Source organism: Benincasa hispida, chromosome 3, assembly GCF_027475165.1.
Source record: "Benincasa hispida cultivar pf3 chromosome 3, pf3_genome.v1.1, whole genome shotgun sequence".
Lineage (NCBI taxonomy): Eukaryota > Viridiplantae > Streptophyta > Magnoliopsida > Cucurbitales > Cucurbitaceae > Benincasa > Benincasa hispida.
The window spans coordinates 17,797,100-17,820,864 of NC_143480.1; the positions used below are offsets into that span (position 1 = coordinate 17,797,100).

Genomic DNA, 23,765 nt, shown 5'->3' on the forward strand with positions numbered 1-23,765 from the left:
TCCAGCATTCCTAAAATTGGATCATCTGTGCAATATTAATGCTACAGATTGGAAGAGAGGTTAAAGTGCATAACGTTATTGATGTGCTGACACAAATTTAAAAACAAACATTCAAAGTCGTATTGCACAGATAATTCAAAGTCATTTCTTCCGATAATTTTTAATCCAATCCTCTTTCTCATTGTTTTCACACTTCACAATCTCATATCCATTCCATCTTCGATTACTCATGCTTGCTAATACTCATTTGATTCCCAATAATCCTGATTACATTCTTAATTCTTCAAACATCTTAAATCATATGACAAGACTCGTATAAGAAACTGCAGAATTTGCTTTGCCATTGTCCTGTTTTCTGATTATTCCATCCTTTCCAGATCTATTGCTACAGACAGTATAATAAGAAACCGACCATACATTACTAAAAAACAAGCAAAAGGTTGTCATCAGTTCTCATACGAAATGCAGAACCCAGAAAATATTCAAAAGAGCTATAATAAACTGATGCCTAAGAACTCATTCACGAAGAGCAATGGTCAATACAACTATTAATATGACAATTATACTATATTTAGCATTATACATGGAACGATGATGGTAGGAATAATCATTCTTAGATACATTATTATAAAATAAGTCAACTTCCAAAACCATAAAATGAAAGGATCAATGTCTAGAATAACTTCAACCAAAATTTGAAATTTAGATTTTCCCGTCTCTTATAAATATCTGAAAATTCTTTTTAAGAAGAAAAATAAAAGATGTAATGTTTAGCTAAAACTTTAGAAAGTGATTCTTATCTTCCATAAGTTCTTAAACTTTTCCATAATTAAGAGTTGAGAGTGGCTTGAAAAATCTAAAAAGGAAAAAGCACTTGAAATACTTTCATTTGACCTTTTTTTTTGGAGGTGGGTGGGGGGAATACCCATATTATAACAAGTACTTAAACTCTCTTTGCATGACAAATCAGTAATTCTATAGCGTCAGCCGTGTGAATTAGAACAAACTAATAATTCTAAAAATTCTGATTGTGGTTAAACATACATCTTTTTATCACTGGAAACAACTGATATTTTTTTAGTATTTCCATGCCCCTTAAGGCGTCGGTGATGCACTGTTCTCTGTGACTACGAACAAAGTGATATTTGGTGTTGGATCGATGAGAATTGAGACATCATATGACCCACAGATATACAAAAACCTTACCCCTTTATATACACATGGGAAACAAGATTGGCAATTGTAAATACATTTTGCCTATCAACAATAGTAATCATCTACAATATCAAGGGGTCGAGAGGAGTCGTCAAGGACTCATAATTAGCTATGCACAACAATAATATGTTATCAACAATAGTAATCATCTACAAAATTTGTATCCTTTCCCTCCTGTTTCCTAGTTGTGGATAGTACCTTAATCAAAACCAGGGATGCCATGTTGGGTCCATCATGCACAGATTCTTCGGCTGTAAGGCAGCATCAACCAGCTCTGACACACCCCTTTGTACCGACTGAGGCGGGTCCATGGCATTCTCCTCCTGGTGAAAGTATGGAAGGTCAAGCAGAAATTGCAGATAGTAAAAAACACAAAAAATGTATTATGATGAACTATATTGATGACTTTCTATAAATTCCCAGACTCAGACATATTACTCGTAAATGATAAAAAGTAATATCAGACTGACAGAACTGTATATAAACGAAGTAAATATAGGCAACCCACCGACTTAAAATTAAAGGAAAGAAAGCATAATGCTATGTGATTTTGACTATACACATTCAAATGATTAGTGGAACGCTAATTTTACTCTTAAATAAGAAGAGCCATACAGCAATAGTACAGGATCGAGGTTAGAAGGCTTACTTCCTCCGAGAAATATTGTGGTGCTATTCCATTAATCCGGCCAATGACGAGATCAACATTGGTAGTGACCTTCTGCTTGAAGTCAGCAGGGTTCATACCACCAGCTGCAATGGATGCTAAAGGCATACCGAGGGGTCTTCGCCAGGACCATGACAGTAACTCATCACGGAAGAACATTGCAAGTTGATGCCATAAATGCTGATTTTGCTGAGATTTTGAAAACCAAGATTTGTAAGTTACATGTTGCCAACGATCATACAGCAGAGCTTATAAGAAAAGAATTTCCAAGACCTACCTTTGGTGAAACAACTGCCTGAGCAGCAGAACACATGGCAGAAACAATTAACCCTTCCACTCCAAAATTTGAGAAGAAGGCTTGCATATTCCTGGTTAACCTGAAAGGCACTGGTTCATTGAACTCGATCATACCATTTGCATCATATGCAGGATGAAAATCTGTTTGGAAAATTTTCCCCGTGTTCTTGGCAAAATAAATCTTGTTTGGTGACCTTCCTCCAATCTGTAGCATGTAAGACATAAAACTTGAAAGGGCTAATTGGATGGCAAACTGCTTTTTAAAAGCCCACATGTGGTTTCCACTGAGTAATGTCTTATACATGTACTGTGAAAATATGCCCTCGTTTACAAGGTTTCTTGTTATATCACCAAAAGCTTGAAGGCGAAGATCTACAACCGCTTCTGGCAAGATTTGGCCAGATATGGCTTGATTCAATTGCTCTTTGAAATATGTAATTGGAAGATCTGCCTCTTGGTCGTTTCTTGCACAGTGATTTTCATACACCTCAAGAAAAGTGCTATACATCAAGTCATCTTCCACCATGCGGACCTAAACATACAACGACCATGGTCAGAAAAAAAAAAAATTTAAAAATCTGAAGTTAAAAATTTGAATGCAGCCATTCAGTCGGATGATGCATGGCATTTAAGTTAATCAAATCCACAGAAAATGGATTCTAACCTGAGACCAAACAGGAATTATGATTGGAGTGTGAATACACAAGTGGCGGCGCCTTGATTCCTTGTGCTTATCGAACATTTGATTCATAACTCGAAAGAGCTGCAATATGCGCTCGTCACTTCTAGCATTAGGGGTCAAGGACGTTTGGACTATAAAATGACGTTGTGAACCATCTGAACCAATTAAAGTCAAGCGTCGGAAACTACTGCCATGTCTTCGGACAATTGGAATGTCTGCTCCAACTCTATCTAACTTAACGGTATGGTCAGGTGCAATTTCCTGATCATATTTATATAAGCTTGTTATGCACTAACAGAAATTAGTTGCCAGCAGCTACAATGGTAGAATTCTTCCTTCTACTTAGAATGGTTCAATCGACCTTTTTTTTTTCTCTGAAAAACTATTACTAAATATAAATAGCCAAGGACAAAACAAAACATTTAAAACTCACAACCATACAACATAAATACATCTCACTAGAATTTCTTTATAAGTTAAAGAACCGTTTCATTCTGATAGATGCCCCTAGGTGCGGCTTACACCATAAAATACCACTTACTAGAATTGCTCTCGTGGGAGAAAACCGTTAATTGATATATTGACGGACCCAAGCAACTAGCACCATCGCAGACTCACTTTTTTTAACATTTGAGGTGTGCCTCGTCCAAGAAGCATGCCTATGTGGTTATTTTATTTCAAAATTTGTAAAAAAAGAACATATATTGCCAAGTCCGTTGATATTTAAACACTCTAGACTAAAAACTACCTCAAAATTCTATTCTCAGTTTTTTTTCCTTTTCTTTGAAAAGGTTAGGCTCTGCCACAAAGCCCAGATTCTAGAGACATCAAATATTTTCCTTATTAAGCTCACGGAAAGATTCAAACATACGACCTTTAGTATTATCTCTCTATTCATAATAGTATGGTTTTTATGGCTTTTATGTATAAGAAATTTATTAATGTTTTCCTACTGGCACTTCACAAAAAAAGTTCACACACACATATATATAATACTAATACTAATACTAATACTAATACTACTAATAATAATAATAACTTGCATTTAATTTGTGTTTCTCGCATAAAACCATATCAGCTACTGCCTTCTAGTATAACTTAGAGTTAACACTGATTAAAATATTTAAGGGCCTGTTCAATATACCTGATCGGTAAAGTATTGTCCTGGTACCTCCACATCAACTACATGGAAGTCACGCAACACCCGGCTTTCTTCTTCTAATTTCAAGACTGCAGGAAACCTGTCCTCAACATTTCCCTGAAGAACATTTTTCCAGTGTTTCAGTCTCTCAGTCAATTCTGACAGAGTTGCGGGAAAAGTGGAAGTGCTCTCTGGATCGAGATCACGCTCAAAATCTTGCTTGTACTCCCTCACAAAATCAACATGCTTATTAACGGCATCAACTGAGAAGCAAGCCTTGCAAACTCCAGAGAGCTCCTTTTTCAGTGATTGAGGAACCTCAGCTGTTGTGGCAGTGGGATACTTGTAGCAACGATGAAGCAATGCATTCACCACGGCGAGAAGTCTCTCCTCAGGCAGAGTAACAAACCTTGAACCAATTTCTGTGAGTAGAATCTGCGGAAGGAAATGTTCATTTATGAATCATAATCCACTAGGGCCAAGTAAAAATAAATATAGGTATAGGTAATTTTAACACTATACAAAGTCAAACTTCCAGCATAAGAACTCTGATGCTATCCTTTCGTCCTCACTTACAGCCTACTAGTTCACTTGTTGAATAGCACAAACCAGACTAGAGTCTAAAATATGAGGAATTCATGAAAATAAAAGGAAAAAAAAGACCAAACTAGAGTCTGAGGAACTCATGAAAAAAAAAAAAAAATCCATTTTAAAGAAAACCTTTTTGCAACATCTTTGGATAAAGGGAGAAGCCAGTATTCCTTATCCTTCACGATAAAAATTCCTTATCCACTTGACACATCACCCCTTCCCTCACAATTTTTTTTAATAAAAGAATAATAAAAAAATAAAAGCTTGTGTCATCCACAGTAATTTACCAAATAGAGTTCAGAACACGTCCTCTCATTCACTCAAAGAAAAGTAAAGCATAGATAAGAACATATAGAAATGCATTAAAAAGGTACCTAGAGTGAGAATTCTTTAATGGAAGAATATGAAACAGATGTTACTTGCCACGGTATTCATAAATTCATCACAACAGGAGGAATAAAGAAGCGCAATTATTTTAAGTATTAAACAAACAAATGTTAAACACCATAATTATCACCCTGACTGTGAGGAAAGCGGTGGACGCTAATAAGGAAATTATAAAGAAATGACCGTTACCTCAAGTTCGCTATAATTATCACCCTGACTGTGAGGAAAGCGGCGGACGCTAATAAGGAAATTATAAAGAAATGACCGTTACCTCAAGTTCGCTGGCCAAATTAGTGTGCTTGCTTCTAAGAGCCTCCATTATATCCTTTGCAGCATCAAATGCACTAGCAGCAGAACCCACTAAGCCCAAGGCAGCACTGCGTCTTAATGCATTTTGAGTACCTTCATTTACATTTGAAGAAGGTTGCGGGAGAGATTGATCATTTCCAGCATGTGTGCTGCTGTCCGCTCCTGTGGTCCTTTCAGGCTCTTGGCTGTGAGCATTACCACCATCATGAGATCCAATTCCACTACCTGATTGACTGCCTTGGTGACCTTGGTTATCAGTAGGGGTAGTACTGCCACCATGACCTGCTCTAGAACCTCCATCGGCCAGACCAAGAGAACCAGCCGAAGTGGCATTTTGCTGCATTCTTTGTTGAGCCATTGCCATCCTTCCCAGCTCAGACTTATTTGCAACATCCCGCCTTTCAAGCAAATAAGTACGAAGCCAGTAATACAATGCCTGAAATTTTATAGGTAATTTTCAGTTAATAAAAAATAAGTGTAGAGGGAAATATTATTAAAAAATATAAAAGATTCACCTGAGGATAAACATTCGCAATTTTCAGGAGAACAAGTTTACAGTGAGGTGCTTCCGTCCTTTGCAAGGAAAGTAAGAGTTGAGGAATCCATGACAGCCAAACCCAATGTGGTATTTGATCCAAAAACTTGTCAAATGCTCGGCCCACAGGCTCATTGGGGGTGTCAAAGCTGAGAAGATATAATACACGAGCTAGATGGTTTCTTGAGTTGGAAATGCCAAATTTAATGCCTTGAAGAAAGCAGCTAACTGCATATTCCAACCAAGTCTCGTCGTGGGATTCTTTGTAAGCCTGAAAGGGAATTATACCCACCTCAGTTAAGATTACATCTTAAAAGCTGAAATAGATGAAGACGACAGAAAAAAAATACCATGTCACAATAGTTCCCCCAGCTTATCCATCCCTTGGGCAAATTCTTGAAAAGAGTTATTGCATTGGAGTATGATTGATTAGCACCTTCTGAATCACTTAACTTCAGCTGGAAATCTCCCTTGAGACGAAAAATTTCTGCTTTGTGTTTCACGGGAAAATACTCTAAATTAGTGCTGTTGATCAGATTCAGGCCACTGGTGAGTTCTCCCTTCATCTCCAAGTAAGCCTTTGCCTGTTCTCTTATCTTCACAAAAGCCTCCTACAACCATACAACAGTGGACCAATGAGACTCCACATCCTACTGTTTCATTCCCCATACAAGCAATAAAATAATATGGATGAAGAAACGCAATTAATGCATCTTCCACCATATTAAAAAATTGATATTATCCACAGCCACCTAGGATTTTGAACAACTAGTTTGGTGTGTGATCAATTGATATGTAAGGTTACACTAACAACTAATCAAAAAACCAATCTGTAGGTGATATGCGTACTTTTTATCAGATGATCACTAATACTACTAAGGTGCTATGCAAACACTTCAAGAACAGTTTAGAAGTCCTAAGATATATGATATAAACATCTCAAATATTCAATAAACCATAGATTGTAAACCAATACGAATTTTTCTCAAAGCTCTTACGAAGTAGGAAACACTTCAAAATACCTGCACTTCCATGGTTAGATGACCATACATCTTATCAAGTATTGCTACACAAACGTCATAAAGTCCTTGCTTACGAGCAACATGAGCAAGCTTATTGACATTCCATGCTTTGTCACGAAAACCAAGGTGATGGAGTTGGGAATTTGTGTTGCCAAAATCCTTAAATGCATCGATTACAGCATTATACATTTCGTTCCTCCACTGCAGTAAATCACACCAAACAGTCATACTATCCCATTCATTCGGAATTCGCAGTCTCCAAGTCTCAAGGATATCCTTTAGATCTGCATAGAGATTTGAATGTACACCAACAACAGAACTTCCTGAATGTTTGTTTCCATTGGCTATGTCAACAAGAATTCTAGACGATTCCTGCACTTCAACTAGTTGCTGGAATTGTTGCAAAAGTGGAATCCTGGCATGAACCGACATTTCAGGTAATTGCCACCACTGTTCTAAAGCAAGATCAACTCCTTTTCCCACTATATTTTCAGCATCTGCTACACCATTTGTGCTCCTATCATGAAGAGAAAAATATGCTTGAATTAAACGAAGTTTTGGTGTTTCTTCAACTTGAGCTTTTGGTATAACATGCTCTTTCATGTATGTCCAATCAGGCACTTTCCATAGACTGTCAAGCAGTATTTCGTAATTTTCAATGCTCTTCCCAAAATCCGCCAAAGCGTCCCATTGACTAAGTTGACTAGCACAGCAAAGCCATTGTTCTTCCCAAAGACACATCTCAGCCTTCGGTACAGTGTTATTATATGTACCTTGGGTTGCTTTAACCATTGATTGATAAAAAAGGCTTTGAGCACGCTGCCAGTAACCATGCTGAACTAATGAAAGTCCAGCTTTAGTTTCTGCTGTGTTTGCCTTCCTCTTCCACAGTCCACACCTCATATCTTCCTCATTGAGTAAGCGGTATAGCTCAGCTAGAGACTCGGCACATTTTGTCTCATTCATGAACAACATAACATGACTTTCCAGAAGAGCCAGTGCTATATGCCATGCGTTGTAAGTCTTGCCAATATATTTAATGAGCTCACTAGGCATCCGAGGCTGAGGATGACTCAGCTGGAGCCCTTCTAGAAGTGCCTGCACAACATTCGGTCTGCTTGCTTGCTGTCTCTTGTGATAATCCTTTGACAAGAGGCCAATCATTGGTTTGGCCAGTGCCACCTGCTCTTCCTTGTGCAATGTTACCCAGACAATAGGGAAGACCAACACCCATAGATGATACGCAACATTTGCATCAGTATGGGCCAATTCTCTCAATGGAATAATAAGATCAGCCACCTACAGAGTAAAACGTGTTAAACTCCTCTACATTGGAAAAGACTAGTCTACCAAAATTCTTCAAACCAACAACTGCAGTATCAGTTAAACAACAATAGTAACCAGTGAATGGTAATATTTTTTATGGATAACCAGAGACAAGAACAAGTGATAGAATAATAATTAGTTCCCAATGAGCAAGACATTCAATTACCTGAAGTTTACTCATCCGATTTAAAAATTGTGAATGCTTAAGAACAAGGGAATCAAATGTTAAAGGGGCATCCTCAATACCCTCTTGAGCATCAATAACCGGGTGCTGCACCACAGAGGAATCTGCAACATGACCAGATACAAGAAGAGGTGGTAACCTTGCAGAGTTCGGGGCAAGGGTTATAGGCTTATCCTCAACTAACACTGCCAAAAGGAGATCAAGGCCCTGTTTGAGCCAGAATACATCACTTAAAGCTTCCCAGTCCTGCACCTGGATGATGTATTGGAGCCTTATAAACAATGTTTTCCCAAGAGATTCATGATATAGTGTGAAGAATTTTTTCCTAATTTCAGGATCTCTTGCCCTCAGACCCAGCATGAACTGACGTTCAACCTTCTGAAATACTTCTTGACGCAGAGCCATGGGATATCTAGATAGAAAAAAAATTATATTGTTATAACTTCATCCGAGCGCAGGAAAGTTTAAAAAGAAAATTTAGCACTCACTTATTTGAATCAGCACAAATTTCATAAAGGAGCTGTAGATATTTTCCATCCCACTCTTCTGCAGCACTGGAAGAGAAGTTTTGCTTATCCACTTGTGATAGCTTCTGAAGAAAAGAGACAATTTCCTTAGGAGCAAGAAAAGAACTGGATGAGACAGAAGGGCCCATTTTACTGAAGTCATCCTCAATCCACCCCTTTATCACATCAAGTATGCAGAGCAGCACACTGGCATCAGTGCCTTTTTCTGACAACAGCGAATTCATGATTTGAGTTACAGAACGCTTGCACTCAGGAACAAGCATGACTCTTTCATTAATGAGTTTCAAAACAGATTTCAAATTGGAGATGACTGTTCCGACATCAGCACTTTGACGAGAAGAAGTTACTGCTGAATCGGGATCCATCCTTTGACCCTGATGATGATGAAGATAAACTTTTCAATGTAACGCTTGATGTTAATCATGAGTATATAATAGAAATGTAGTTTACACTATAGGTAGAAAGATAATTCAAGATGTACCAAATAACATCAAAATCATAAGCTCAACGTATTTTTAAATTTTCAAAAGAAATATCCATATTTCACAAAAACTACAAGTATAGGAATAATGACTAGGAGAACCCAAGCCAAAAGAAGGGCTCTCCAACCAATAAATTATAAAGGAATACGTTATGTAGAAAACAAAATTTACAGCAAACAAATAGTGAGTGAGTTAATGAAGAGATACCTGACGGTTATAGCAATAAAATTCTGACTTCTACAAGATAGAATCTTTTTCTCTCTCTCCTTTTTTCTCCCTAATGCAAGAGATTTATTTTTGTATAACCTTTATTTATTTTGTACCATTATCTTAATTGCCTAAAGTAAATAGACCCGCTTCATCCAAAAGAGTCTTTCTACATAAACCTCAGGTTGAGGTCCAGGAGGTAATGTGTCAAGTGAGTTGTAAATATAAGACTGGACAACATTCCCCCTGAAGAAATTACGTAGGCCATCTTTTATTTCTCCCTACGACTTCAATTTATAATATAAACAGAAAATATCCCAAGAAAATTTAATGACCCTTCAACCATGCTTCTGCAACCTCGAAAATGGCAAAGAAAAATAAACCATATTTTGAATGAGAGCATACTGTATAAAGACCAAAACACAGCAGGCAAAAAAAAATATTCTTTTCTCTTATTGAATTAGTGAAAAAAGTGACAAATGCACGGGATAAGATCTATTCAGTACCAGAACATTAATTGTTTGTAATTTTCAATAGCACAAAAAAAGGGAAAACCAATAGACACCCAATTTAATGGTCCAAATGAGGCAACCTCACGCATGAAGAAAACATAATCAATGTAAGATCAGGTATTCTTGGTGTGGAAAGATTAAAACGCTGTAAAGGACAAGTAGTGTATCTTAATAGAGAATGAAAAAGTGATGCTTTCATACTTGTCTCAAATGAGAACCTGCTGACGATCCCATATCTCGTGCTAGCCGCTGAAGAATACGACCTAGGTTATACGGATCAATTAGGTTCTTCTGCACCTCCGTCAAAGTTTTAATTACAAGCAGGACAAAGCTAATGGAAGAAGCAGTGTTATCCTCAGAAGATGTTTGAGGGGCAGTTAGATTATTAATGTGATTTTTTATTAGTTCGTCAACTTTCTGATACAGCAACTTCACATCTGGTGGTGTTGTGACCCCTTCCAAAGGATAAGCCACAAATACCATTCTTAACAGGGAACATAATGATTTTCCAGCATCTAACATCTTGTGCTTAAAACATGGTTCTAGAATCTGTCCAAGAAGATAAGAGACGTGATCTTAATTTAATTAAAGTAAATGCTACGTTATTGGGACAATAAAGGGCTCAGCAACATACTTGAGATATCTGATTGATATTATTTCTGACAAACAGATGTGGCTGCTTCTCTAAGACTTTGTTCATTACATCCAAGCCCTGTGCAAGAGCAGTGGAAGGGTCCTTGGACTGAGATGGCTGGATGCTACTGAGCAACTTCTCCAGATAATTGAATTTCACATTAGCATTTGGCCACACCTCCAGAGCCTGTGAGAGAAGCTCTAATGCTTGCTTATACATTGCAGTTGCCTCCTTGTCCTTAGGCTCTATCACCAATGCAACCTTTATCCATAAAAGGTATAACTGTTAAAAAACCTAATAAAGATATCCAAAGATGATCAATTCAAAACAAGATCATGCACTACAAAGATGGCATTTCCATAATACTCGGCAAATGATATTGTTCTAGTTTCAGTTCATTGACATCTTTTACCTACATAAAGTATTATAGCGAATTAAATAGCCAATAGCTTGAAGACCAGACAATGAAAATGGGTCTACCACTATTAACTGAACTGAACATTACTTTATGAAAAGAAGAACTGAGGCAAGGGAACTACAAAGTTACAATGACAATAATTGAAGCAGCACTGGTGAATTAATGATACATGAAAGAACAAAATTATGTGTGCTTACCCTTATTAGAAAATTTATAATCATTTCCTCCATTGCAGCGTTTGGTTTAAATTCTTCATCAGGTTGTGTTGTTGACCCAGGGGTCTCTATATTTGGCATTGATGATGCACCACCAGGAGACATGACACAGAGAGATTGAAGACCAGGTTCAACCTTGACTCGCTTGGTTGAATCTTCAGGGAATGTAGAACCATCAACCAAACGCTTGGGATCAGCGCCAGGAGGACATGAAGTTAATCCATCATTGCTGTGGCTAGGGACATCACTTTCAGTTACATGCTTCATTTCATTTTGTCTTTGTCGTTCCCAACCAACCACCAACCCGGCAAGATCAATTGCAAGTCTCCTATTTTCTGCTGTAGTATTATATGGCAAACCTAGACGACTGAGAGAATTCACCATCTGTGGAACAAATTGAGCTCTACAACTGTAGAAGAGATCTGAATGTCGCACAATGAGTTGGAAAATATGAATCAAATTAGGAATTGAGTGGCCCTCCTCAACTAGTATTTTCTTGGTATATCTAATCCAAATTGGCATCCGAGAGTCGCCAAGAGGCAATCTTCGTGGAAGGGCTGGCATTAGTATATCAAGGGCCTGCTTGACCAACATTTTATTTTCTGGTTGACAAGTTCTAAGAAGTGCTACAAAAACCTGCAAATCCATATCAGAGTTAGGATACTTCGAACAAGAACAATCCCATAATATAATTGTAGATCTGGACTTTGTATTCTGACATCCACTAGTCACAGGCACAAAAATGGACGTCATTGTGGCGACTTCAACAGCAGTACAATCACCCATTGATCATCCATTTACCCAACAGGGTTCAAATTAAAGCACAAAAGGCCTTTATGAAAACAAAAATAGAACAAGTATCATCAAATTAATAGAGTTTATTCATTGAGAAGAATGGAAACAACACAAAACAAAAGGTCCACAGGGATTAAAACAAGCAGCCGACACAAGAAGCCAACTAACTATACAAAAGAGGCTCCAATCCATAATAATAAATCCATAACAATAAATCCTAACCATAATGATTCTGAAGGTAAATCTGAAATTAATTAAAGGTGTTATTAGTTCTTCTCCTCCTAAGAAAATTTTCCTCCCTTTTCATGTGAATGATATTGCTTTTAAAGGTGAATCTGAAATTAATTTGGCAGCGTAGAGACAGAAACATATTTAGAGTAAACACAAATTGAAGATCTTCATGCTACTGATTCTTTTGCAAATGATTTTGAAAATATATCCTCGGTTGACATCCAAGATCATTCAATTAAAGATCATCAATCTTTATCACCAATTGCAAAGACCAACTCAGTTCCTCCAAAGTTCTCATCTTTAGTAAAGGTATGTGGATTACAAATGAAAGAAATTCCTCCTTTGTCTCCTCAAGTTAAGATTTAATCTTGATGCTACATTTATCATGTTTTTATGGACTTTGGGAGTGGTTGACTCGTTTTTGTTGTTGCTGTTGGCAAAATTTTTGTTCCCAACAAATGGATTTTTATTTGTTTATTCTAGTGTGTCCATGTCGAACACATGTTGGATACTTGGACACTTTACACTTGTTGAACACGTATCAGACACTTGCTAGTGCAAAGACATCGATAGAACACTTGTTGAGTAGACGAAAATGATATGTATATGACAATAATATTGAGTGTGAAATACAATAAACTAAATTTTTTAAACATATAAATGAATCAACCAATTCATTTTTTAATTTTCTTTTGGTATAACAATGATATATATTTTCTAATATTCCAAAAATGTATATTTTAATAAACGTGTCTTTGTCGTACTATGTCGTAGGTTTTTAAAAAATGATGTGTAGCCGTGTCTGTGTCGTATTGTATCCATGCATCTTAGTCTCAGTTTTTCATTGTTGTTGGCTTCTTCTTCTTCGTCCTCTCGGCATTTTGGCAATCCAACAGTCCTTTCAATTTTCTTTTGTGGTTCTTGGGTTTTTGGCTAAATTACATTCAAAGTTTGGTTCAGCTCGATTTGTTTGTTGGCTCAAAAGCACCTGAAAAGTGCTTTTATTTGTCTTTTATTTTGAGTTGTTTATGCTTAATATTGTTAGATTTGATGTCGTTTGGTAGTATTTTTCAAGGTTTGAGCAAAAGAACAAGATTTGGAGTTCAAGAAAGTAAAAAGGGACCAATTCTGCCCAATAAAGTTAAGAAGGGGCCAAAACTCCAAAGTAGGGAAGAAAAGAAGGCCAAATAGCCCAAAAAGGGTGCCCCAATGCTCCACGACGCTAGGCGCGGTGCCCCGACCTGAGAGCACAGATTTGGGTGGGGCTATGGGGTGGCATTGCAGCGCCGCATTAGAAGAACAAAGGCTCAGTGGAAAAACCACTACGGCACTGTAGCACAGTAAGAGAGCATCGTGACCCGTCTATTTTTGGAAAGAAATTGTATTTTAGAAAAATTTTGGTTATTTAATCTAGGGCTTCCTGCCGGCCATGGTATCGGGTTTTGGAGTTTTTGGGGCCTAGAGAGAGAGAGTTCTGAGCACATTTCGAAGGGTCCTTGGTGCCGAAGTTGATTGGAACCCGAATAATGCCTTCTTTCCCTTTTGTATCTTTGTTCTTTATAACTTCGCATTCTAATGTTTGTTCTATTAAGAAGCATGGACACTTTAGTTTGGCCAGCGTGTCCGTGTCCGATATGTGTCTTGACACTTGGACACTTCGACGCTTGTTGAACACATATCGGACACTTGTAATTGCAATACATGTGTTAGACACTAGTTGTACAAATTCAAAATAGGACCAACATTTGATAGACATGCATCAAACACTTCTTACATATACTAAGTTAACACATGTATGACAAAAATAAGAAAAAATGAGAGTAAAACACATCAAACTAATTTTTTAAGCATAGAAATGAACAAACTCACTGACTTTGAATTTCCTTATGGTTTAAAAATGATATATATTTTTGAAAACATATATTCTAATAAATGTGTCATTGTCGTGTCCATGTCCTAAATTTTTAAAAATGGCGTGTCGTTGTGTCGGTGTCGTATCGTATCTGTGTCTCGTATCCATATCCGTGCTTCTTAGGTTCTACCTGTGGAAGCCATGTTAGGCTGATCTTTCACTGTTCTAGGGTGAGATGAATTCTTTGGTTTATTACTAAACACTTTTGTGGATCTTGAATGTCGATTTACATTATTCTTTCTAGCATGACTGTTCTTAATGCTTTTGAATACTTGATCAACATTTGAACATTTTCATGGTTTCGCAGATACACCTCTAAATTCTTTAAAAAGCATTAGAACATCCTGAAACCCGATATTAAAGGATGTTCCAAGACTTTTTTGAGAAGGGCGTTGTCAACACAAATCTGACCACTCTGAATGGGACTTATATTTGTTTGATTCCAAAGAAGATCAATGCCAATCGGTTGGAGATTATAGACCTATCAGTCTTACTAGATGCCTATACAATGTCATTGCTCGAGTGCTATCTGAAAAGCATAAGAAAGTGTTACCACATACTGTCTCCATGAACTAATTTGCATTTGAGGCAGATCAATAGATCATTGGTGCTTCCCTAGTTGCCAATGAGATGATTGACTACTATTCAAGTGTCAAAAAGAAAGGTGTTGTGATAAAGCTCGATATTGAGAAAGCATTGATGTAGTGGACTGAGAATTTATGGATAACATATTGGCTGCAAAAGGTTTAGGCAACACATGGAGAAGATGGATAAAGGGGTGTATCTCTACAACAAACTTCTCCATTATTATAAATGGAAGACCTAAGGGCAAATTTCAAGCCAATCGTGGTCTAAAGCAAGAGGACCCACTTTCTCCTTTTTCATTCACCTTGTTGGTGGATTGCCTTGGTAGGATGCTCGGGTGTATCTCTACAACAAACTTCTCCAATGGAAGACCTAAGGGCAAATTTCAAGCCAATCGTGGTCTAAAGCAAGAGGACCCACTTTCTCCTTTTTCATTCACCTTGTTGGTGGATTGCCTTGGTAGGATGCTCGGGTGTATCTCTACAACAAACTTCTCCAATGGAAGACCTAAGGGCAAATTTCAAGCCAATCGTGGTCTAAAGCAAGAGGACCCACTTTCTCCTTTTTCATTCACCTTGTTGGTGGATTGCCTTGGTAGGATGCTCCTTAAGGGGATCAACACAAACATCATTGATGGTTCTAGCATCCGTAACTCGAGCCTTACAATAAACCACTTACAATTTGCAGACAACACAACCTTCTTCTCTTCACCAAACGTTGAAAAGTTCAATAGATTATTTGAGATCATTCAGTCCTTTAAAACGGCTTTTGGGTTGGGCACTAATCACTCCAAATCTGAGTTCTTCGGTATAAACATAGACAGTAGCATGGTCCAATCTTTGGCTGGAGCTTTTGGTTGCAAGGCTGGCACTTGGCCAGCTTCATACCTCAGGCTTGCCCTCCATGGTAAGTCATTTACAACTTCATTTTGGGATCCCATAATTGAGAAGATTGAGAGGCGACTGAAAAAACTGGTGTGGTATCAATATCTCTAGGGTGGTTGTCTCACATTGATCCAAGCCATATTAAATAATCTTCCCACATACTACCTCTCACTCTTCAAGGTTTCATCCAAGGCTGCTGCCCACGTTGAGAAACTATATACAAACTTTCTGTGGAGCGGTCACAAGGGAAAAAAAGGTATGCATTCTATAAAATGGCAAAAAGTACAGCTTTCTATCATGGAGGGGGCCAATGGTCTGACAGACATTAAACAAAAGAACCACAGCCTATTGGCAAAGCGGATTTGGAGATAATGGAGGCCCTCTGGAGACGCCTTATTGATGCAAATTATGGATCCCCCTTTCTTCCACAACAACGCACCATCAAACTATCAAAAGGCCCTTGGTCTAACATTATTAAACAGGCTAGGATTATACAAAAGAATACTGTCAAAGTCATTGGCAATGGTGAATCTACATCATTTTGGATGGACAACTGGGTGGGAACTTCCCCCATTAAAAATGCTTTTCCTAGGCTTTTTGCTCTCACCTCTCAAAAGAAGGCATCCATAGCTCAATGCTAGAATCGAAAAAGTGAGTCTTGGAACCTTAGAGTGAGATGTATTCTCAATGAAGCTGAGATTCTCGAGTGGGCAATTTTATCCCGTTACTGCAGTCCGCAGATAGGCCCACAATTGGTTATACTTGGAAATGGAACCTTGACAAGTCTGGCAAATTTACTACCAGCTCCTTCACCCACCATCTTGCTTCTACCGGGATCTTCAAAATGCAGCACTTTACAGAAACATCTGGAAAGGTCCCCTACCTAAAAAGGTTACATTCTTTATGTTATAATAGGTATTTGTAGTTTAATTATGATTAGTTATCCTTTATTGTAACTTTATATCTCCTAGATTAGGGTTTCTTAGTTGCCTATTGATGAAAAAAGAGTAGGAAAAAGAAAATAGCACACCAAGGATTTACGTGGAAAACCCTAATTAAGGAAAAAACCACGGAATAAAGGGATTATTATTAGAAAACTGATACAATGGAATACAGTAGACCAACAGCTTAAATAGAGAACAGGGAAACCCCAGGATACAATGAAAAAGACAAAATTGCCCTTAGAGCGCAAAACCCTAATTTCAACACTCCCCCTCAAGTTGGGGCGTAGATGTCAATAAGTCCCAACTTGCTTACACATGCGTCAAACAACTGTCTGGAAAGCCCCTCTGTTAGGACATCTGCAATTTGTTGATTGGAGGGAATATAAGGAACACAAATGTTGCCACTATCGAGTCTTTCCTTGATAAAGTGTCGGTCATCAATCTCCACATGCTTTGTTCTGTCATGTTGAACAGGGTTGTTTGCTATGCTTATGGCTGCTTTATTATCACAGTAGAGTTTCATTGGACTGGTATGCTCTTGATCAAGGTCTTTCAAGACCTTTTCAAGCCAAATCTCTTCACAGATTCCCAAACTCATGGTCCTGTATTCTGCCTCAGCACTGCTTCTGGCAACAACACCTTGTTTTTTACTTCTCCATGTAACAAGATTGCCCCACACAAAGGTACAGTATCCTGATGTTAATTTTCTGTCTACTACAAATCCTGCCCAATCAGCATCGGTGTAAGCTTCGATACAACGTTTTTCAGTTTTCCTGAACATCAAGCCTTTCCCTGGAGAAGTTTTCAGATATCTCAAAATGCACTCTACTACCCTCATGTGTTCTTCGTATGGTGACTGCATGAACTGACTTACCATACTTACTGCGTAAGAGATGTTGGGTCTAGTATGAGACAGATATATTAATTTCCCAACAAGTCGCTGATATCTTTCTTTGCTCACTGGAACACCTTTACTCATATTACATAACTTTGCATTGGCTTCTATAGGAGTATCAACTGGTTTGCACCCCGTCATACCTGTTTCCTTGAGCAGGTCCAGAGTATACTTCTGTTGGGAAACTGAAATTCCTTCTCTTGATCGAGCTACTTCCATTCCGAGGAAGTATCTTAGTTTTCCAAGGACCTTGATCTCGAATTCCTCAGCCATCTTTGCCTTCAATCGGTCAATCTCTGAGGTATCATCACCTGAAATAACAATGTCATCAACATAAACAATCAAAACTGCGATTTTTCCAGATACAGACCTTTTAGTAAACAGAGTATGATCAAAATGACCCTGTTTATATCCTTGAGACTTTACAAACATAGTAAATCTGCCAAACCAAGTCCTTGGTGACTGTTTTAGCCCATATAAGGACTTTCTCAATCTACAAACTCGGTGATCAAACTGTTTCTCAAATCCTGGGGAGACTCATATAGACTTCTTCCTCCAGTTCTCCATTAAGAAAAGCATTCTTCACATCAAGCTGGTGAAGGGGCCAATCCTTATTAATTGCAATAGAAAGGAGGACCCAAACAGTATTTAGCTTTGCAACTGGCGAAAAGGTCTTTGAATAATCAACCCCAAACGTCTCAGTAAAACCCCTAGCCACTAATCTGGCTTTGTATCTGTCAACAGTTCCATCGGGCTTATACTTTATTGTGAATACTCATTTACATCCGACTGCTTTATGACCATTTGGAAGATTGACTTGATCCCACGTATGATTTTTCTCGAGAGCTTTCATTTCTTCCATAACTGCTGCTCTCCATTCAAGACTTTCCAATGCTGTGTGTATACTGTTTGGTACCACCATTGTGTCTAGGCTTGTAGTGAGGGCCTTGAACTCAAGAGATAAATTACTATAGGACAAGTAACTTTGCAACGAATATTTATTACATGATCTCGTACCTTTCCTTAGGACAATCGAAAGATCAAGGGATTCATCTCTATCTTTATTTTCTTCTGACATACTGCATTCTCCCTCCAGTTCTATTATTTTCCCACTCTCAACATTTTTTCCAGCGGGAACAAGAGAAGCTTCTTTTCCAAGTTCTACCATGTCCTCAAAAGTCACACACTCATCTGTCTCTGCACCATCATCAACCTCAATCACATCCCTGCTGGCATTATCTTCCCTGCTTTTGCTCTCAACATTTTCAACACAAGCATCAGTGTTATCACATTTATTATCATGATCAGGAATAGGACTAATAGTACCTGGAACTGATCTCTGTTCAGACTCATGAACTGGAGTTAGAGAGATAACAGGTGGCGCTATTTCCTTCCTAAGATTCTTTCTATAGTATGTGATCCAAGGGACTTGTTCAGTTGGGAGGATAGGTGCGTTGGTACTGACACTGACATCAAGGATGGGTTCAGGTTCAGGTAAGGCTGATGTAGAGGGTACCCTACAAAAACGCATTTCTGTGCCTGAGGGGTAAACATGGTACGATTAGGTCCATGTGTATGGACGAACACCACAGAGCCAAAGACACGAAGGGGTACATCAGAAAGAAGTTTGGAGTTGGGGTAAGACTCTTTGAAGAAATCTGATAGGGTTTGGAATTTTAGGACCCGGGATGGCATGCGGTTTATTAGATGGGCTGCTGTCAAGATAGCACCCCACAAATAAGAGGGAAGAGAGGTTGACAACATAAGAGAGCGGGCAACTTCGACCAAGTGACGGTTTTTCCGTTCGGCCACTCCATTTTGTTGAGGAGTGTACGCACAGGAACTCTGATGGACAACACCTTTGGAGATAAGGAATTCTCGTAAGGTGTTACTAAGGTATTCTCGACCATTATCACTCCTGAGAATAGTGATTCTAGCGTTGAACTGGGTTTCTATGGAATTGTAAAATTGTTGGAAAACTGAAGTGACTTCTGATTTATCTGTCAGAAGGAAAACCCAAGTTAGACGAGTATGATCGTCAATAAAGGTTACAAACCAACGCTTCCCAGTTATGGTAGTGACTGGTGAAGGACCCCAGACATCGCTATGGAATAGAGTAAACGGTTTAGAGGGCTTATAGGGCTAAGAAGAGAAAGTAACACAAGGTTGTTTTGCCTGGACACACACGTCACATTTCAATTTAGAAATATTAATATTGCGAAAAAGATGAGAAAACAAATAGTTCATATACTAGAAATTAGGATGGCCAAGACGATAATGCCACAACATATAATCAGTTTCATAAATGGAAAAATGAGAAGAAAACAAACTAGTCCTATCACATAGCCTAAAGGAAGCCTCTTCAGTAAGGAAATAGAGTCCCCTATCATGCCGGGCAGTGCCAATCATCCTCCCCGAGGTCAGATCTTGAAAAACAACATCATCAGGTGAGAAACTAACACGACACTTCAAATCTCTTGTTAGTTTACTAATAGATAACATATTGTAAGACACTTTTGGCACATGCAACACATCTTGGAGTATTAAGCCGGCAAAGGGTGACACCCGTCCTTTTCCAGCAACAAGAGCAAAGGACCCATTTGCTATTCTGATTCTTTCATTTCCAACACCAGGTTGATAAGATAAAAATTGATCAGAAGAACCAGTGAGGTGATTTGTGGCTCCTGAGTCTAATATCCACGGTTTATTACCAGTTATACTCACAAGACCAAAAGATTGAAAAGTACCTATATGGGCAATTGTACTTACACCCACTGTAGTAGTGTTCTGAGTAGTTTCCTGGTTCTGACTCTGAGTATCTTCAGTAACAGATTCACCTACGAGAGCCCGACTTGGCTGTTGTTTCTTACCATTAGGCGGTCGGCCGTGGAGTTTCCAGCACTGATCTTTAGTGTGCCAAGGTTTTTTGCAATGTTCGCACACTAGGGGCAGCTTACTGTTCTGTTTATCTTGTACAGGGCCTGATGTTTTGAAAGCAGCGGAATTTGTTGGTGTTACAAGTGTCCTGTTCATGGCCCTCAACCTATCTTCCTCCAGGCGAACTTTAGAACAGACTTCCATTAGGGACGGTATAGGTCTGGTCCCCAATATACGACTGCGCACTGTATCAAATTTAGAATTGAGTCCTGCAAGAAAGTCATACACGATCCGTTTCTTCAGACTGATAATGTAACACTCCTCCACACGGACAGTTCCAAATCATCTCACAGCACAAATCCATCTCTTGCCACAACAGAGATAGCTTGTTAAAGTAAACAGTAATGTCCATCGTTCCCTGTTTGTATTCATGGACCTACTTACGTAGAGTATATAACTGTGAGGCATTCTGTCTCCTGGAGCAGAGTTTCTGGGCTACCTCCCAAATATCACAGGCTGTAGCTGCATACAATAAAGGTTTCCCAACCTGAGGTTCCATACTTCCAATCAAAATTGACCTCAACAAAGAATCCTCTCCTTTCCACATTCACTCTTGAGGATCACCGATCCTTGGTTTTGGTATTTTACCTGTTAGATATCCAAATTTATGACGGCCCTCCAGGGCCATTTTAATAGATTGAGACCAAGAGAAGTAATTATCACCATTCAACTTTTCTCCTATAATAATTCTAGAAGAATTGCCTATAGTTCTAGAACATAAATTTTAGGGGTAAGTAGGGAACAAAGTTACCGAGTTCCCAGGGTATGGTTGGATCTTGGACGTCGATCCCAGGGCTTCTCAAATAGCAGCAAGCTCTGAAACATCTCGGTCTGTCGATTGATCTGCAACTGCAACTGGGTAACCTGATCTTGTTTATATTTCCTTGGTCCTGGTGGTATGACGAAGACTCACCCCCTCCAAACTCATCCGTGATCGGCGAAAACTGCCCTGTTCGGTTGCTCATACCCGGCTGGAAAATACCCATAGTTCTCCCATCTGTCCTTTGGTGCGACATAGGTTGAGATGAGGCACCGATCTGAGAGGAGAAGGCCGACAGCACACCCAACGGACGGAAACTTGACTGATCGGCGCTGGGCATCATGGTTCTGGACCGGTCGGCAGTGGGGATAGCAAATCGGGGCTCCAACGAACGAAAATCGGTGCTGGGCATCACAGATCTGGTCCTGTCGCCGGTGGGTATATCAGATATGGGCTCCAAGGCATCGATCGACACCGTCTAAGATCTGTTGGATCAGATTCGAGTGGCCGGCCGCTGGTCGACCTCGTCTGCGTGCATCCGAACCGGGTATGGATCGACTGGTTCGCTGTTGTCTTCATCTGTGCACGACTGGATCGGGTGGGTAGCGACTGGTTCGCTGGTCGCCGATTGCTGGGTCTAGCGATTGGTTGTTGGGTCTGCGAAGGAGATGGCCGACAGTGGGTAGGGCGGCAGCGGCTGGTCTTCACGGAAGTGGGGAAGTAGGGTTTGGAAGTACCTGTCAATGGCTTTTTGGATAATATTTGGTTATATCTAGGTTATTAGTTTGGTATTCTCCTATTGGATTTTCCTCAATGGTGGCCAGGGTTTCGTCTCAATGCTCAGATACCATGATGAAAAAAGAGTAGGAAAAAGAAAATAGCACACCAAGGATTTACGTGGAAAACCCTAATTAGGGAAAAAACCACAAGATAAAGGGATTATTATTAGAAAACTGATACAATGGAATACTGTAGACCAACAGCTTAAATAGAGAACAGGGAAACCCTGGGTACAATGAAAAAGACAAAATTGCACCTAGAACGCAAAACCCTAATTTCAACACCTATACATATATATATATATATATGTTGTTTAAATAATAAGATCACTATTTCTCTCTAAAACTATTGAGAATGTAGTATCAGAGCAGTCTAGGGTTAGAATATTCATTTGACAGCTACGTTAGGGTTTACGCTTCTCACAAGGTTAGGGTTTGAGTTGATTCATCAAGTTTGAGTGACCCTTTGTCTATACCACCCATCCAGGAGAAGCGTCGTCACTGTCCCCTCTAGCTTGCCGTCATCAGTTGCCAAGAACGGTCACGTGTGAGGTTCACGTGCCGGGAACAACCTCTCCACATTCCGTCAGTTGGGTTCTTCTTGGCTCATCTTTTTTTATTGTTCTGTTCATTTGGTTCCATTGAAATCTACTCCGTTGTGAGTTATTTGGAAAAATACCCTTTTGTGCTTAGGATTTGTTATTGCTTTGTTCTTTGGGTCATCTTTTATTTCAATTATGATTTGCTCTTTCCGCTCGTGAGATCTACACACTGTTTATTAGCTCATAATGGATGAAGTAAAGCATATGGTAGTATCTAATGTAATTTCCCTAGCATCGAAGATAATTGAACATAAGTTAAATGGATCGAATTACTATGATTGGCGTCTGACAATTCAATTTTATTTGCTTAGTATAGATATGGATGATCATGTGATTGAGGAGCCACCAAAAGATGATTAAAAAAAAAAGCTTGGTTTCACGATGACACGCAACTTTATCTTCAGATTAAGAATTCTATCGAAAGTGAGATTGTTGGTTTGGTAGATCGTTAAGAACTCTTAGAATTCTTAGAATTTCAATACTCTGGAAAAGAACACGTTCATCAAATGTTTGATATCTGTATGCAATTCTTTCGAGCTGAACAGAAAGCAAAATCTATTACAAGTTACTTAATGAGACTTACAAAGACAGTTGTCGAACTTGCTTTACTACTGCTATTTAGCCTCGATGTTAAGGCTGAACAAGCTCAGCGAGAAAAGATAGCTGTTATGATATTTTTTTAATGGAATTTTACCTGAGTTTGGAATGGCTAAAACACAGATTTTTTCTCATTCTGAAATTTTGTCATTAGAAAAAACCTTCACTCGTATTCTTCGTATTGAGAGTTCCCAATCCGGTTTACCTGTTTCTCAACCCAACAATGCTCTTATGAGTAAGAATAATAATAACTCCCAAGGTACTTCAGGGATGACTAACAATTTCAGAAGCCTAGTTTTGATAATCGAAGATTAAATTCTCAGGAAATCGTTGTCGAAAGTTGTTGTATAGGACTCAACGATCTAAACATGCTCAGATAGCTTCCACCAATGATATGGCTAAGAAGTCTGTTACCATCTCTACTGACGACTTTGCTAAATTTCAAATATTCTAGGAAACCTTGCAGGCATCTTCTTCATCAAATCCTATTGCC

At 38.8% G+C, this 23,765-nt stretch overlaps 1 protein-coding gene across 1 annotated transcript in view; it reads right to left on the reverse strand.

Moving 5' to 3' along the window:
* Positions 1-1,192: 1,192 nt before the first annotated feature.
* The window catches only part of LOC120073351 (uncharacterized), a 63,294-nt gene continuing 40,721 nt past the window's right edge, over positions 1,193-23,765 (reverse strand). Inside the window, exons 22-35 of the mRNA XM_039026145.2 lie at positions 11,334-11,987; positions 10,719-10,979; positions 10,286-10,633; positions 8,845-9,257; positions 8,339-8,768; positions 6,847-8,145; positions 6,175-6,435; positions 5,805-6,095; positions 5,252-5,725; positions 4,006-4,437; positions 2,844-3,122; positions 2,160-2,711; positions 1,865-2,071; positions 1,193-1,538 (exon numbers count right to left, since the gene is read on the reverse strand). Coding sequence (XP_038882073.1) covers positions 1,419-1,538; positions 1,865-2,071; positions 2,160-2,711; positions 2,844-3,122; positions 4,006-4,437; positions 5,252-5,725; positions 5,805-6,095; positions 6,175-6,435; positions 6,847-8,145; positions 8,339-8,768; positions 8,845-9,257; positions 10,286-10,633; positions 10,719-10,979; positions 11,334-11,987 — 6,021 coding nt within the window. The 3' untranslated portion in view covers positions 1,193-1,418. The remainder of the gene's footprint in view (positions 1,539-1,864; positions 2,072-2,159; positions 2,712-2,843; positions 3,123-4,005; positions 4,438-5,251; positions 5,726-5,804; positions 6,096-6,174; positions 6,436-6,846; positions 8,146-8,338; positions 8,769-8,844; positions 9,258-10,285; positions 10,634-10,718; positions 10,980-11,333; positions 11,988-23,765) is intronic.